The following is a 14,636-nucleotide window of genomic DNA, read 5'->3' as shown; positions in this document are numbered from 1 at the left end:
CCCGTTCTCCTGCAGGTAGAGGTACTGGAGGCTGCGGAGGCCGCGGAAGATGCCGCTGGGCAGGCTGGCCAGCCGGCACCGGTACATGGTGCAGGGCCTGGAGGCGGTGGAGGCCGTGGAAGGTGTCGGGGGCCAGGACGCGGAGGTGCGGGTTGGTCACCCAGGTCGAGCTCCTCCAGGGCGGGCAGGTGTCGGAAGGTGCCCGGCTGGATGGAGGAGATGTTGTTGGAGTAGAGCCAGAGGGTGACGGTGCTGGGCCCGAAGGTGCCCGCCCGCAGCGCCCCGATGACGTTGTTCTGCAGGAAGAGGCGGCGGGCGCCGGGCGGGAGCCCCGCGGGCACCGAGGAGAAGTTGTTGGCCTGGCAGCTGACGGTGGGCGGCGAGACGTAGCAGGTGCAGAGCGCGGGGCAGGCGGGAGCCCCGCCGGGCACCCACACCAGCGCCGCCAGCAGCAGCAGGGCCGCCGGGCGCCCGCCTGAGGGCACAGCGGGGCGTCAGCGCGGGGCACCGCGCGTCCCCGACCCCCGCGCCGCCGCCGCCCGCCCCCCGCCGCCCCCGGGAGCCGCAGCCCACGGAGCCTCCCGGGGCCGTGCCCACCCGCCTGGCCGCGGCACTCCAGGAGCGCCCCGGGACGCCTCTCGGAGCTCCCCCGGGGCCGTGCCCACCCCACCGAGCCACGGTTCCTTAGGAGAGTCCCAGGGTCCTGAGCAGTCCCTAGGGCTGGACACCCCTAGGAGCCCCCCAGGACTGTGCCCACCCACAGGGCCATGGCTCCCCAGGAGAACCCCCCCAAGGTCATGACCACCCCATGGGGCTGGACACCCCGAGGTGGGGGATTGTGCCCACCCGCAGGGCCGTGGCCCCCGGGAGTCCCCCGAGGGCCGTGCCTCCCCAGGGACCCCCCAAGGCCATGGTCCCCTGGGAGATCCCCAGGACCACAGTGCCCTAGGAGAATCCCAAGGTCACGGCCACCCCATAGGACTGAGCACCTCTTGCAGCCCGCAGACGCCCACCAGCCCCATAGGACTGTGCTCCCCAGGGCCATGCTGCTCCACAGCACCAAGGCTGGGCACCCCAAAAGGTGACCGTCCAGCTGGGACCTCCTGGGCCGTTCCTGCCACTGGGGCCACGGTCTCCAGGGACCCCCCAAAGCTCCCTGACCCCCCCTGCCGTGGCCACGCTCCCGTGGGACCATGCCCGCCCCACGGTCCACCAGAACCCCCCACAGGGTCACGGACCGCTGGGACCCCCCTCACCCCAGTCGGGGGGGGGGGTCCGTGCCCCCTCCCCAAACGGGGCGGTGCCACGTGCGCGCGTGCCGCGGCCACGTGTGGGGCGGGGCACGCGTGGGCGCGGGCTGACGACACGCGCCGCCGCTCCGGGTGTGCAGCATCCCCCCTTCCCCCCCACCCGTGTCCATCCCCCCCCTCAGGCTGCAACCCGAGAGCTTCATCCATAATTCAGCCCGGCGGCCTGGATCCACGCCCGGGGATGCGTGGATGCGCCCAGTCGCCGCTACCGGGGGAGGGGAAGGGAAGGAGGGGGCGGCGGGACCCTCCGGTGCACCGGAGGTCACACCGGAGATGCACCGAGGGGTCCCACCGCCCCCTTCCCTCCCTTCCCCTCTGCCGGTGCTCCACGAGTTGGGGGTGCCCACCCCCCACCCACCCACGGAGGCGTCCGGCGCATCTGCTCAGCGCCGCCCCCCTCCCCCGGCGCCCCGTGCCGGCGTGCGCCCCCCACCCGCGTCCCATCTGTCACTCCCCCACGCCGCGGGCTGACTCAGTTGGGAGCTGAAGTCACCGGTTCTCAGCTTTCCCCCCCTCCCCGGTGCCAAGCCCCCCCCCCCCCACCCCGGTACTTGCGGGTACCCCGCAGACCCCGCGGCACCCACCCGCGGGGTGACCCGGGCACTCCCGGCTCCCCGGCGGTGCCCACATTGTGAACTGGGGGGCGTCTCCACGCCGCGCTGGGGGTCCTGGGGTGGCACCACGTAGCCCCTGGGTCGTGGGACACACCCCGCTGGGGTCGTGGGGTACCCCCACTCCAGGCTGGGGCTCCTGGGGGTGGCTCCGGGCAGCCCGTGGATCGTGGAGCACCCGGAAGCCCGGCTACGCACCCCGGTGCTGCACAGGGTGTGCCGGGGTTCCTGGGGCACCCGCACGCCGCACTGGGGGTCCCGGGCTGGCACCGAGTACCCCACGTGTCACGGGGCCCCCCCACGCTGGGCTGGGGGCCCCGGGGTGGCACCGGATACCCCGTGCGTCATGAGACAGCCACATTTGGGGCTGGGCTGGCAGCAGGCACCTCGTGGGTCGGGGCGCACCCCCGCGCCGGGCAGCCGGGGGTCGCGGGGTGCCCAGCCTGGGGTGCCCCGGGACCGCGCCCCCACGCCGGGCTGTGCGTTCCGGGGCGGCCCCGGGGTCCCCGCGCACTCCGGGGCTCCCCGCGCACCCCGGGGCACCCGCACCCCGAGCGCCGCGGGGCGCCCCGAGCCGGGACCGAGGTCTCCGGGTGGCACCCCAGGGTTCGCCCGACACCCCTGGGACCCCGCCCGACCCCGCGCCTACCTGGGGGCAGGTCCCGAGCCGTGGGGGGCCGCATGGCGGGGCGGCCGCTCAGGCGCTGCCCACCCGCGGGGTCATGGCCGGTGCCGGGGGGGCTGCTCGCCCCCTTCGCCCCCGCCGCGCCGCCGGGAGCAGCAGCCGCCGCCGCCCCGGGGCATGGCACGGGTGGGCTCGGGCTCGGGCACGGGTGGGCTCGGCGCGGCGCTGCCCGCGGCTCCGTGGGGCTGAGCCCTCCCCGCGCCGCGCCTTATCCCGGGGCGGCCGCTCCGCCCCCCGCGCCGGCCCCGCCGCTTAACCCTTCCCGGGCCGGCCCGCCCCAGGCGGGACAGGGGTGGGCACGGGGACCCCCGGCGGCTCGGCGGGGACAGCGGGGGATGCGCTGCGGGCGTCCACGGGGGGCGCGCCCTGCGGGATCCGCGAGGGGGGCCCCGATGGGGACACGGGGGCGTGGTGGGTTCCCCCCACGGGGGAGGGACGCGGGGCTCGCGTGGGCAGATGTGAGCGCGGGACGGGGAGGGTGGTCTGCGGCCGTCCGTCCGTCTGTCCGTCCATCCCTCCCTCCTTCCCTCCCTCCCTCTGTGCCACGATCCCGGGACCGGCGCCGGGCCGTGGTGCCCCCATGGACGGCGGGACCCCGCGGGGGCTGCCCACGGGGTGGGCGCGGCGGGGCCGGGAGTCCCGCACCCAGCGGGCCGCCGGGAGGGCGCGGGGGGCGGTGGTCCCCACACCCACGCGGGACCGCGGCGCTGTTCGTGGTGCCGGACCGGCGCTGTCCGTGGTGCCGCCGCGCGGCTGCCCGGCCCGGGGCAGAGCGGGCGGCCGCGGTGCGGGGTGCCCCGTCCCCGTGCGGGCCCCGCGCCGGTGCCGCGCGTGGGGGGGGGACGCGTGGCCGCGCGGGCTGCGGCGGCACCGGCACCGGCTGGCACTGGCGCGTGTTTGCGGCGCCGTCTCCGGCGAGCGAAATGCCACAAGCTGGTGCGGCGGCACCCGTGGGAGGGGGCGTGGGCGGCGCGGGGGCTGACTCAGGGGCCGCCATCCGCTCCCCCCGCCCGTGCCCCCCGCCCGTGCCCCCACCCCGGGCGCGGAGCCCCCGGCCGGACACCGCTGAGCTGGCCCGGGGAGGGGGAGTCCGCCCTGTGGGGGCTGTGGGTGCTGGTGCCCACCCGCCCGGGGAGCTGGGCACGGGGTGCATGGGGAAGGGATGGAAGGACGGACGGACGGCAGAGGATGGACGGACAGAAAGTGGAGGATGGATTGACGGACAGGTGGACATAAGGAGAGAAGGACAGATGGATAGACAGATGCAGGGAGAACATCTGGAGATGGGGACAGACGGATGGAGGGATGGGTGCAGGATGGAGAGGACGGACAGACGGACAGGTGGAGGGAAGGGCAGGTGATGGGCAGCTGGATGGGTGTGGGACAGATGGATGGGACGGATGGAGTCGTGCTTGGAGGGGGACAGATGGACAGGTGACAGACAGACGGATGGGTGATGGACAGATGGATGGGTGACGGACAGATGGATGGGTGACGGACAGATGGACGGGTGATGAACAGACAGAAGGGCAGCTGGCAGAGCAGACGAGAGGCTGGAGCAGTGGGGACAGGTGGGGACAGACCAGGTGGCTGCAAGCGCTGAGGGATGGACAGAGGGACAGAGGAGAGGATGCGGCCGAGGGGAGGGTGACAGGAGGGACAGGGGTGTCCTGGGCGGGGACAAAGGCAGGGGATGGGGGACCAGGGACAGCAGGGGACACGGCAGAACACAGCGGGGTGGCATGGGGATGGCTCTGGGATGGCACAGCTGGAGTGGCCCAGGGACAGCCCAAGGGCTGTCCTGGGGTGTCCAGGAGTGGCCTAGGGGTGACCCAAGCATCACTCCAGGCTGGCCCAAGAGTGACCGAAAGGGCGAGTCAAGGGTGGCCCGAGGGTGGCGCCAGCGGGAGCGCACCTTGGGGACGCCAGGTGAGCTGTCGCACCTGGAGATGCCGAGGGGGCACCCGCGGCGGGCGCGGGGCGGCGCCGGGGAAGGGCTCCGTGCCAGGCCGGCCCCTCCTGGGCGGACCCGCGGGTGACCGGGGCCGCTGCTCCGAGGCCGCCCCCCGCGCCCCCCCGAAACGCCGCGCCCGGGGGCGGGGCCGGGCCCGGCCGCTGCGCTCCGCCCGCAGTGGGGGGGAGGGGGGGCGGCATCGGGGGCACCGGGAGCGCCGGGAGCGCCGGGAGAGCCGGGGCGGGGAGAGCCCGGTCCCCTCCCCGCCGGGCCGGGCGGGAGGCGGGTGAGCGGCGCGGGGATGTGGCGGGAGGAGCCGGAGGGCGCGGAGGGGCCCGGATGGACACGGAGCGGCGGCGGGAGCGGGGCTGTGACCGGGACGGGAGGATCCGGGAGAGGGGGCACCGAGGGCCCCGGAGCCCGGCCTGCGGGGCTGGGCCCGGCGCGGACGCGGTGCGGGTGTCCCGGGCGGTGCCGGGGGTGCGCCTGGCGGGGGCAGGCTCGGGGGGCTGGCACGGCGGGGCCCCACGGCTGCCCATCCCCGGGACCACGCGTTTGTCCCCCCGCCAAAAGCGTGCGGGCCAAGTGCCCGCGGCCGGGCGCTGCCCCTGCTCCGTGGGGCGCGGGCGGTGCCCACCCCGGGACACCCCGTCCCTCGGGGGGCGGCGGGGTGCGAAGGCGGACCCCAGCCCTGTGGCAGCCCCCAGAGGCCCCGTGACCCCGGCTGCCCCCGTCACGGCCCGGGGGGAGCTGGGGGACACAGAGGGGACAGAGTCACTAATTCTGCTAGTCCCCGGCCCGAGCTGGACCCTTCTGCTCTCTCGTGGAGGGCTCACCAGTCTGGGGGCTCACCACCGGGGGGCCCTCACCAGTGTAGGGGGGGTCACTGCTGTGGGGGCTCTCCAGTGTGGCTGGCAGGGACCAGCATGTCCAGGACATCCCAGCATGGCTCGGTGGCTGGCACCCATAGCGAGTGGCTCGGGGTGCCCCAGGCAGTGACCCCCCCGTATCTCAGGGTGCCTCGGTGCCCCCCAGCTGGTGCTACAGCCCCAGCCCCCGCCTGGGTGGCTAAAAATAACACAGCTCCCCCCGGGCCGCCCCCCCGGCTCTGTCCAGGTTAATCTTTAGCTGCTGGTCACTGTAATGAGGCCTCATTACCCGACATTACAGCAGTCAGGGGAGCGGGACAGGGACAGGCCCTGGACACTGGCACGGTGACGAGGGGCTCGGTGACGAGGGGCCGGCCTGTGAGCGGGTGAGCGAGGTGGGGGGACACGGAGGACAGTGAACTGGGGGTGACGTGGCCTTGGTGCCCTTGTCACCCATCTGTGGGTCATGGGGGAATCCCACCTGCCTGTATGGGCTGACCTGTTGTCAGCCCCGGCACGGTGACAGTCCCCAGTGCAGTGCAGTGCTTGGGGTGGCAGCGTCCCCAGGAGATGTGTCATTGTCCCCAGCAGTGTGAGGGTCCCCATAGGGATGGCAGGGTCCCAGAGATGTGACAGCGTCCCTGAGAGCCGTGCCAGGGTCCCCAGGGGAGGGCTCCAGGGGCTGTGCTGGGGCCCCGGGGGGGTGTGTCACCATCCCCTGCAGAGGGCCTGTGTCCCCAGGGGCTGTGCCAGCGTCTCCAGGGATTGTGCCAGTTTCCCAAGAACCGTGCCAGGTCCCGGGGGAGGGGTGTGTTGGTGGCCCCGAGGGGGTGCCAGTGTCCCCAGGGGCTGTGCCAGCGTTGCCAGGAAGAGTGCCAGTTTCCCAAGGGCTGTGCCAGGTCCCCAGCAGGGTGCCGGTGTCCCCGGGGTGAGGTGTGTTGTTGTGGTGTCCCCAGCGCTCACACTAGGGTGCGCAGCCGTGTGCCAGTGTCCCCACGGCTGTGCCAGGTCCCCTGGGGATGCTGGTGTCCCTGGGAGGATGTTGGTGTTCCCAGGGCTGTGTTATTGTCACCAGAGCACGTGCCAGTGTCCCCAGGGTTGTGCCAGGTCCTGGGCCGGGCTGGCTCGGGGCAATAGGGACAGCACAGGGGGGGTGCAGTGGGGGGACCGAGTCACCACCGGGGGGCCCGAGGTGCTATCGGGAGGCCCGAGGCGCTATCGGGACCGGCAGCCCGGGGGACCTGCGCGTGCTCCCGGGAGATTAGAGCGGGGGTGCGGAGGTGCATCCCAGCCACGCTGCTGGGGTTCAAACTCCACGGCAGCGGCGAAAGTCACGGTGGCACCAGGAAGGCCTGGCCTCGTGCAGGTGGGTGAGGGGCGCAGGACGGGGCTCAGCGGGTGTGTGTGCCTGTAAAGCTGTGTGTGTGCATGCGAACACGCGTGTGTGCCTGCGAGCAGGTGTGTGTGTGCCCATTAATGTGTGTGTGCCTGTAAATGTGTGTGTGCCCATAAATGTGTGTGTGTGCCCATAAATGTGTGTGTGCCCATAAATGTGTGTGTGCCCATAAATGTGTGTGTGTGCCCATAAATGTGTGTGTGCCCATAAATGTGTGTGTGCCCATAAATGTGTGTGTGCCCATAAATGTGTGCCCACAGACCTGCGTGCGCACCTGTGAACCCGCACATGCACCTGCGAACCCTCGTGTGTGTCTGTAAACGGGTGTGTGCCACCCGTGAACAGCTGTCCCCACCTGTGCGAGCCCTGGCCGCTGCAGGGGCCTGCCCTGTGCCCTGGCACATGGAGGGACACCAGCGCCAGCCGCCGTGGCCAGGGACAAGGGGCAGAGCCGGAGCCATGGTGGCCTTTGCCCAGGTGGCCACGTGCTGGCACATGCCCCTGTGCGCCCCACGCGTCCCCGTGCCCCCGGTGGGTGCCAGCATGGCGTGACACCCGGCCTTTGTCACCCGCAGGCTCGGCGAAGACGCCCCAGGCTGGTGACAGCCCGGGCAGGTGGCCGCCCGGGCGGGGGACATGGCGGGGGGTGCGGGGCTGGCCAAGCGCCTGGGGACCTTCCTGTCGGGGCTGCTGGAGTGCGGCGCCTTCTGCGGCATCATCTTCGGCTGGGCCTCCCTCGTCTTCGTCCTCAAGGACCTGGGCTACTTCGAGGGGCTGTGCCAGCCCTCCGCCACCCCCGGCCCCAACCTCACCCTGGGGTCTGGTATGGACCCCCACCTGTCCCCCTGGTCCCCTGACTCGTGCCCCCGCTGTCCTGATGCCCCGTGCTGCCCCACGTCCCCACTGCGCCTGTGCCTGTGTCTTTGCTGTCCCCAATGTCCTGCTGCCCTGCAGTGTTCTGTGTCCCTGCCATCTCCAAGCCCACGTGCCTGCTGTCCCCCAGTCCGTGTCTCCAGTATCGTCACGTCCGTGGTGTCCCCGCACGCCCGGTGTCCCCTGCATCTCTGCTGACCCATCTCCCCGGGTGCCTGCGTCCCAGCGTCCCCACGCCCACATCTCCGTGTCCCCGTGCCCCACTTATGGCCATCCCCAGATTGCAGCGGGCAGGATGAGCAGTTCTCCCTGGTCTTCACCATCGGCTCCTTCATGAACAACTTCATGACCTTCCCCATGGGCGTCGTTTTTGACCGCTTCGGCACCATGGCTGCGCGCCTCATCGCCATGTGAGCCCTGCACCGGGGGGACACGGGCGCCGGGGGGACACGGGCACCGGGGGGACAGGGCTTGGGCCGGGGGCTGCTGAGAAAGGGGGGTTATTAGGGTGGCCCGCCTCCCATGGGGCTGGGATAGGGGAATCACGTGTGATTCCCGGGATCCTGTCCCCATGTGTCTCCGCTGTGCCCTTCAGCTCCCTCTACGCTGGTGGGACCCTTCTCGTCGCCTTCTCCACCCCAGGTGAGGCTCTTTGGCCGGGGGGTCCCCAGCCCCGGGGGGGACCTCTTCAGTAACCGTTGTCCCCGCTGACCCCCGTGTCCCCAGAGATGGCGGTGCTGCTCTTCCCGGCCATGTCCATGCTGTCGGTGGGTGGCATCCTCCTCATCCTCACCAACATGCAGGTGGGTCCCCCGGCACCCTGACACCCACCCGGCAGCAGGACACCCGCCCTCCATGGGACGGCCCTGATGGCACACGGGGCTCTCCTGGTGCCAGGTGGGCAACCTGTTCGGGAACTACCGCTCCATCCTCATCACCCTCTACAACGGGGCCTTCGACTCCTCCTCTGCCATCTTCCTCATCGTCAAGGTGGGTGCGAGGGACGTGGCGGTGGGGGCAGGGGAGGACAGAGCTGGGAACAGTTGGGTCACATTTACGGACATGGTGGGGACGCAGTCTGGGACACAGCTGGGTCGCTGCTGGGGCCACACATGGGGACAGACCTAGGCCCTGAACAGGTGGCCGGTGGCGGCCTGTCTCCGTCCCTGACTCCGTCCCTGTCCCCAGCTGCTGTACGAGCACGGGCTGTCCCTGCGGGCCATGTTCCTCTTCCTGGCAGCCTGCAGCGCCTGGCACCTCCTGCGCACCCTCTTCCTGATGCCGCGCACCCACATCCCCTACCCGCTGCCCCCCGACTACGACTACGGGTACGGGGGGCTGGCCGCGCCCCGCTGGGGCTCTGGGGAGAGGGGCGGCTGGGTCCCGCCCTGTGGGCAGCGGGTCCTGTCCCCGGGGCAGGTCCAGCCGCGCCAGGCGGACACAGGGTGACACAGGCGCTCCCGCAGGCTGCGGTGCTGGGGCCGTTCCCGCTCCTACCGAACCTACAAGGACAAGCAGCCCTCGGCAGAGGCCGCACCCGAGGAGACACCCCTGGAACCCCCCATCCCTCGAGGTGCCGGGGGTGGGGATCTGGTCTGCGGGGGGTGGGGCTAAGGAGGTGGGCGCGGCCGCAGGTAGGCAGGGCCATGTAAATGAAGGGGCGTGGCACGGCCGGAGGGCGGTCCTGAGTATGCAAATTGCGGGGTGCGGCCCGCTGGTGGGCGGGCACGGCCGTACATGGGCGTGGCCAGGAGTATGCAAATGCAGGAGTGAATGGGCGCTCGGCGAATGGGTGCGGCAGTGTGGGCGCGGCCGAAGGGTGGGCACGTCCGAAGGGGCAGGGGCAGAGTGCGGGTGCGGCCGGGGGTGTGTCTGTGTGTGCCCCGCCCTGACTCCTGCGCAGGTGGGGCCCCCTCCGGGACGCCGTTCCGGGCCTGCGCCTGCTCGTGGCTCTTCGCCTGGCACGTGGCCTGGCTCTCGGTGATGCAGCTTCGCCACTACCTGTTCATCGGCACCCTCAACCCGCAGCTCGAGCACCTGGCGCACGGGGACCACGGCCTGGGTACGGCAGCGTGGCGGGGGGACGCGGTGGGGAGCCCCGGGGCTGGCGGCGCCCGCCTGACGCTGTCCCCCCGCAGTGAGCACCTACACCAACGCCTTCGCCTTCACCCAGCTCTGCGGGGTGCTCTGCGCCCCCTGGAACGGCCTCATCCTCGACCGGCACAAGCGGGGAAAGGGTCCCCGCCCTGAGGGTAACTGTCCCCCCGCCCTGCCCCAAGGGCAGCTGAGCCCCGTGCCCTGAGAACAACTGACCCCCACGGCCCCTCACCCCAAGGGTCAGCCCCCCCCTGGCACAACACTCTGGGGGCGACCATGCCTCCCAGTCCTGCGGCCCCTGTCCCCCACGGCCTCATTGCTGCCACCACCATCGTGCCCGAGCCCGCGGCCCCTGGGAGGGGACACGGAGGGAGCCGTGTCGCCGTGCCCTGAGCCCCGTGCCCGCAGGGGCGCTGGCCGCGCTGGCAGACCTGCGCTCGGCGGTGCTGTCGCTGGTGGTGACGGTGGCGCAGTGCCTGCTGTTCTCCGTGCTTGCCGCCGTGCCCGTCCTGCCCGTCCAGTTCGGCACCTTCGTGCTGCAGGTCATCAGCCGCTCCTTCCTGTACGGCGGCAACGCCGCCTTCCTGGCCATCGCGTGAGTGGGGACAGCCGCGGCCACGGGGGACGCAGGGCCCAGGGTGGCAGGGGATGGGGACACGGTCCTTGTGGGCGTGGCAGGGGACAGGCTGGCATGGTCGGGATGGGGTGGCGAGGGATGGCGGTGGAGCTGGAGGGTGGCAGGCGACGTGGTGGAGGTGTCGGGGGAGAGGGCATCGGGGTGGGGCTGTCAGGGGTCAGGAGATGCCCGTTGGTGACGCGGGTGCCTGGCAGGTTCCCCCCGCAGCACTTCGGGAAGCTGTACGGGCTGGCCATGGCGCTGTCGGCGCTGGTGGCCCTGCTGCAGTACCCGTGTGTCGCCCTGGTGCAGGGGCCGCTCCAGGGGGACCCCTTCTATGTGAGTGTGCCCTGTGGGCCCCCCGAGTGAGGGATGGGGGGGCTGCTCCACGGGGAAATGGGGGTCCTGCCCCGGGAGGGATGCAGCCTTGCCCCGCAGGGCAATGGGGGTCTCGTGCCATGGAGAAATGGGGATCCTGCCCCAGGAGTGACTGAGGTCCTGCCCGTGGGAAAATGGGGGTCCTGCCCCATGGGGAAATGGGGATGCTGCCCCGGGAGGGATGGGGTCCTGCTCCAGGGGAAATGGGGGCCCTGCGCCAGGGAGGGATGGGAATCCTGCCCTTGGGGAAACGGGAGTGCCGCCCCAAGTGTCCTGGGCTAACGCAGGAGATGGGGGAACCATGGGGCTGGCCCAGGGGCCCTTTGGGTGGGGTCAGCCCCCAGCCCCCTGCCCTGACACTCTTCCACCCCGCAGATGAACTTGGGGCTCATCGCCGTGGTGCTGGTGGCCTTTGTCAGCCCCGTGGTGGTGACCCGCGAGTGCCAGCGGCGAGCCAAGGAGCTGGGGATGGCCAGCACCCCCCTGGCAGCCGCCCCCAGTGCTGAGATCCACGTCGAGACCCCACACTGAGCCCCAGCACCCCATTTTTGTACTGGCCTGGGGGCGCTGTGCCAGTGGGGTGGGGGGCTTGGGGACAATAAACATCACTGCCCCCTGCACTCGCCGTGCTGCCCCCACGACCCCCCAGCCCCCTCCGCAGGCCCTCGGCGCACACAGACACGGCTCAGGGCACCTCTGCTTTACTGGGAAAGGACCTGGGGGGCCACGGCAGCACTGGGGGCTCAGTACTGGCAGATGAAGGGGCGCAGCTGGAAGCAGAAGCGGCTTCGCCAGAGCCCGTCTGGGGACAAGGACAGTGTCAGGCCCGTGGGTGGTTCCCAGGGCCCCCCAGCACCCTGCAACCGCTTCCAGTGCCCCCTGTGTCCCCCCCTTGGCCCCCCAGTGCCCTGTACCCCCTCCCAGTGTCCCCCCCAGTGACCTGTAGCCCTCTCCCCACACCGCCCCAGTGTCCTCCCAGTGTTCCTCCAATTTCCCAGTAGCCTGTGCTCCCCTCCCCAGCATCCCCCAAGCCTGGACACGGTGGGTGGGTGACCTCACCTCGGGTGCTGAGGGTGGTGCAGGTGGTGACGGTGTGGAGGGGATGGATGGGCGCCCAGTTCGCGTAGTTCCAGGGGCTGGAGTCCTCCCAGCGCGATTCCCACTGCCCCGCCTGCTGTGCCAACACCTCAGCCCCCAGTGGCAGCCCCCAGCACCCCATACCCAGCCCCTCAAACCCCAGCCTCCAGCCCCAGCACCCCCTACCCAGCCCCTCACCCCCCAAAGCAGCCCCCAGCTGATCTCCTCGCCAGCACCCAGCACCCCTTTGCAGCCCCTTGCCCCCGGTGTCCCCTCACCCTGCAGCTGGTGACAGCTCCGATCCAGGGTGCGAATGTGGTGTGGGTTCGTGCCAGTTTCTGCAGCTCCTGGTTGCGGGCAGCGCTGTGCACAGAGGCCAGCTGGCCCCGGTACACGTCCTGGCAGTAGCGCTGTGGACGGGCACGGGCTGGCACCGGGCACTCACCTGTGCCCACGGGCACCTCCCGGCAGTGCCGCTGTGGGACAGGCACAGCCTGGCGTCCCCCGCACCCCCCGTGCCCCATGTCCCCTCACCTGGGCGCCTGCGTAGGTGCGCAGCTTCTTCACCACCACGTAGCGCAGCTGGGGGGTCTCACCAGCAGGAACCCCCCCGGGCTGGTGGGGGGCTGCAGGGCGCAGGAGGGGGGGGTTGGTACCACGGGTCCCTCTGCCACCCACTGCCAGCCCCGGGCATGTGGCGTCAGTGGGGTGGGCATGGCACGGGGGTGGCAGGGACTGACGGTGTCCCCAGGGTGTCCCTGGGAGCAGGCAGGGGTGTGGGGGGCACTCACCAGGGTGGCTGGCAGGGACAGTGCCCAGCAGGGCCAGAGCGAGCAGTAGCCAGGGCCACATGGCAGCAGGACACGCAGGGACACTGGGGACACCACCAGCACCCTCTGGAGATGCCACAGGCCCATCAACCTCGGCCACCCCCATGGTCCAGAGCCCCTGTGCCACCCTTGGTAACAACCCGTCCTCTCCGTGGCCCCTCTGCCAGCCCTAATGTCTCCACTGTTCCTCTGCCACCCCCAGTGCCACCTTGTGTCCCTCACCCCATCCTGCCCCTCTGCGCCCCTTATCCCCACTGTCCCTCCACCATCCCCTGTGCCACTCCCGTGTCTGCCTGGCATCCCAGTGCCAGCCTCAGGGATGCCCACCCCTGGTCCCCAGCCCCAGCAGCCGGGGGCTGAGCCCCTTCTGATGTCACCCTCCATGTCCCTGTCCCCGTCCTCAGTCCTCACCTGGAGGCTGGGGGGCTCTGCCCGTTGTCCCCCTTTTAGGGCTGACAGGGCCACATGTCACCACCACAGCCTTGCACCACCCATCCTGGCCCTGGGGACACCAGGGGGGCACCGGGGTGACGCTGCAGCGGGACACACATGGCCTGGGGAGGGGGGACTGCGGGTTGGGGGGAGCACGGCAGTGCCCAGGGCAGAGGGTGGGTGCTACAAGGGGGGAGCAGGGCTGGGGCTACAGGGGTGGGGGCAGCTCCAGTTTGAGGGGTGCAAGGCGGGTGTATGGGGTGCCGTGTGTCCCGGGGTGGGGGCGCTGGGGGTGCAGAGGGGATGTTGGCGTGCTGATACCATCTCCCGCCAGCCAGGCTTGCCCAAGGGCTGTTTCCTTCCCAACGGTCGTGGCCCCCCGGGTCCAGCCTGGCCGTTTGGCCACAGACCCCCTTGAGCCCCTCCTAAGCCACCCATTCCCCTGACTAGCCCCCTGGCCTGCAGCTGAGCACCCACACCCCCCCGGGGACTCTGCACCCCAATCCCCCATCCTCATCTCCACACCCTGAGCACCCCTGCACCCCCACCCCTTCAGCCCCTGCACCCCAAACTCCCTGAGCCCCTGTACTGACACCCTGCACCCCAAACTCCCTGAGCCCCCTCCCCACACCCCTGCACCCCAAAGCATCACAGCCCCTCCCCACACCCCTGCACCCCAAACTCCCTGAGCCCCTGTACTGACACCCTGCACCCCAAACTCCCTGAGCCCCTGTACTGACACCCTGCACCCCAAAGCATCACAGCCCCTCCCCACACCCCTGCACCCCAAACTCCCTGAGCCCCCATACTGACACCCTGCACCCCAAACTCCCTGAGCCCCCTCCCCACACCCTTGCACCCCAAACTCCCTGAGCCCCCTGCCCACACCCCTGCACCCCAAAGCATCACAGCCCCTCCCCACACCCCTGCACCCCAAACTCCCTGAGCCCCTGTACTGACACCCTGCACCCCAAACTCCCTGAGCCCCCTCCCCACACCCCTGCACCCCAAACTCCCTGAGCCCCTGTACTGACACCCTGCACCCCAAACTCCCTGAGCCCCCTCCCCACACCCCTGCACCCCAAACTCCCTGAGCCCCCTCCCCACAGCCCTGCACCCCAAAGCAGCACAGCCCCCTCCCCATGCCCTGCACCCCCTGCCCCGGACCAAGCAGACCGAGGGCACTGGCTGGGCAGGCTGCTGGCAGAGCCCTCCCGGGTGTCCCCCCCTGTGTCCCCAACAGTTGGTGGTTGGGGGTGTCACAAGGCTGTGGTCAGGGCCATGTGTCCCTGTCACCGATATAAGGGTGGCAGTGGGCAGAGCCCCCCAAGACCGAGGTGAGGAACGCAGACAGGGACATGGGGGTGGGCTCAGCCCTCAGCTGCCAGGGTTGGGCGTTCCCGAGTCTGGCATTGGGGGGCTCTGGAGTGCCGGGGGGGCATGGTGGGAGACAGAATGGCACGGGGTGCCCAGGAGAGGGGGTGACCCAAGGGCTGGAGGTGAGGAAC

At 71.2% G+C, this 14,636-nt stretch overlaps 3 protein-coding genes across 5 annotated transcripts in view; 1 reads left to right on the top strand and 2 right to left on the bottom strand.

The window, feature by feature from the left end:
• Nucleotides 1–2,776, bottom strand: part of RTN4RL2 (reticulon 4 receptor like 2) — a 4,449-nt gene extending 1,673 nt beyond the window's left edge. The window contains exons 1-2 of one of the 2 annotated variants that reach the window (XM_039553187.1): nucleotides 2,571–2,776; nucleotides 222–475 (exon numbers count right to left, since the gene is read on the bottom strand). In XM_039553187.1, the coding sequence (XP_039409121.1) occupies nucleotides 222–475; nucleotides 2,571–2,604 (288 nt within the window). In that variant the 5' untranslated portion in view covers nucleotides 2,605–2,776. The remainder of the gene's footprint in view (nucleotides 1–221; nucleotides 476–2,570) is intronic. The other variant, XM_039553186.1, reaches the window with a different exon arrangement.
• A 2,039-nt stretch (nucleotides 2,777–4,815) lies between these two features.
• On the top strand, nucleotides 4,816–11,409 carry SLC43A3 (solute carrier family 43 member 3). Of its 2 annotated transcripts, none has more exons than XM_039553246.1 (13): nucleotides 4,816–4,846; nucleotides 7,401–7,648; nucleotides 7,979–8,108; nucleotides 8,294–8,340; nucleotides 8,425–8,501; nucleotides 8,596–8,688; nucleotides 8,887–9,026; nucleotides 9,165–9,271; nucleotides 9,602–9,760; nucleotides 9,837–9,950; nucleotides 10,204–10,390; nucleotides 10,627–10,750; nucleotides 11,165–11,409. In XM_039553246.1, exons 2-13 carry the CDS (start codon nucleotides 7,462–7,464, stop codon nucleotides 11,318–11,320), a joined length of 1,521 nt encoding a protein of 506 aa, XP_039409180.1. In that variant the 5' UTR covers nucleotides 4,816–4,846; nucleotides 7,401–7,461; the 3' UTR covers nucleotides 11,321–11,409. The 2 variants fall into 2 exon arrangements, with proteins under 2 accessions (XP_039409180.1, XP_039409179.1); XM_039553245.1 differs by lacking the exon at nucleotides 4,816–4,846 and adding an exon at nucleotides 6,708–6,795.
• A 65-nt stretch (nucleotides 11,410–11,474) lies between these two features.
• LOC120410134 (C-type mannose receptor 2-like) lies at nucleotides 11,475–12,902 on the bottom strand. Its single transcript, XM_039553247.1, has 4 exons — nucleotides 12,401–12,902; nucleotides 12,145–12,276; nucleotides 11,849–11,960; nucleotides 11,475–11,591 (listed from the first exon to the last, which is right to left on the bottom strand). The coding sequence occupies exons 1-4, from the start codon at nucleotides 12,800–12,802 to the stop codon at nucleotides 11,533–11,535; spliced, it is 705 nt and encodes a 234-aa protein (XP_039409181.1). The 5' UTR covers nucleotides 12,803–12,902; the 3' UTR covers nucleotides 11,475–11,532.
• Nucleotides 12,903–14,636: the final 1,734 nt, after the last annotated feature.

This window comes from Corvus cornix, chromosome 5, assembly GCF_000738735.6.
Source record: "Corvus cornix cornix isolate S_Up_H32 chromosome 5, ASM73873v5, whole genome shotgun sequence".
Lineage (NCBI taxonomy): Eukaryota > Metazoa > Chordata > Aves > Passeriformes > Corvidae > Corvus > Corvus cornix.
Note: the sequence above shows the minus strand (reverse complement) of the source record. Positions and strands in the feature narration are given on the sequence as shown.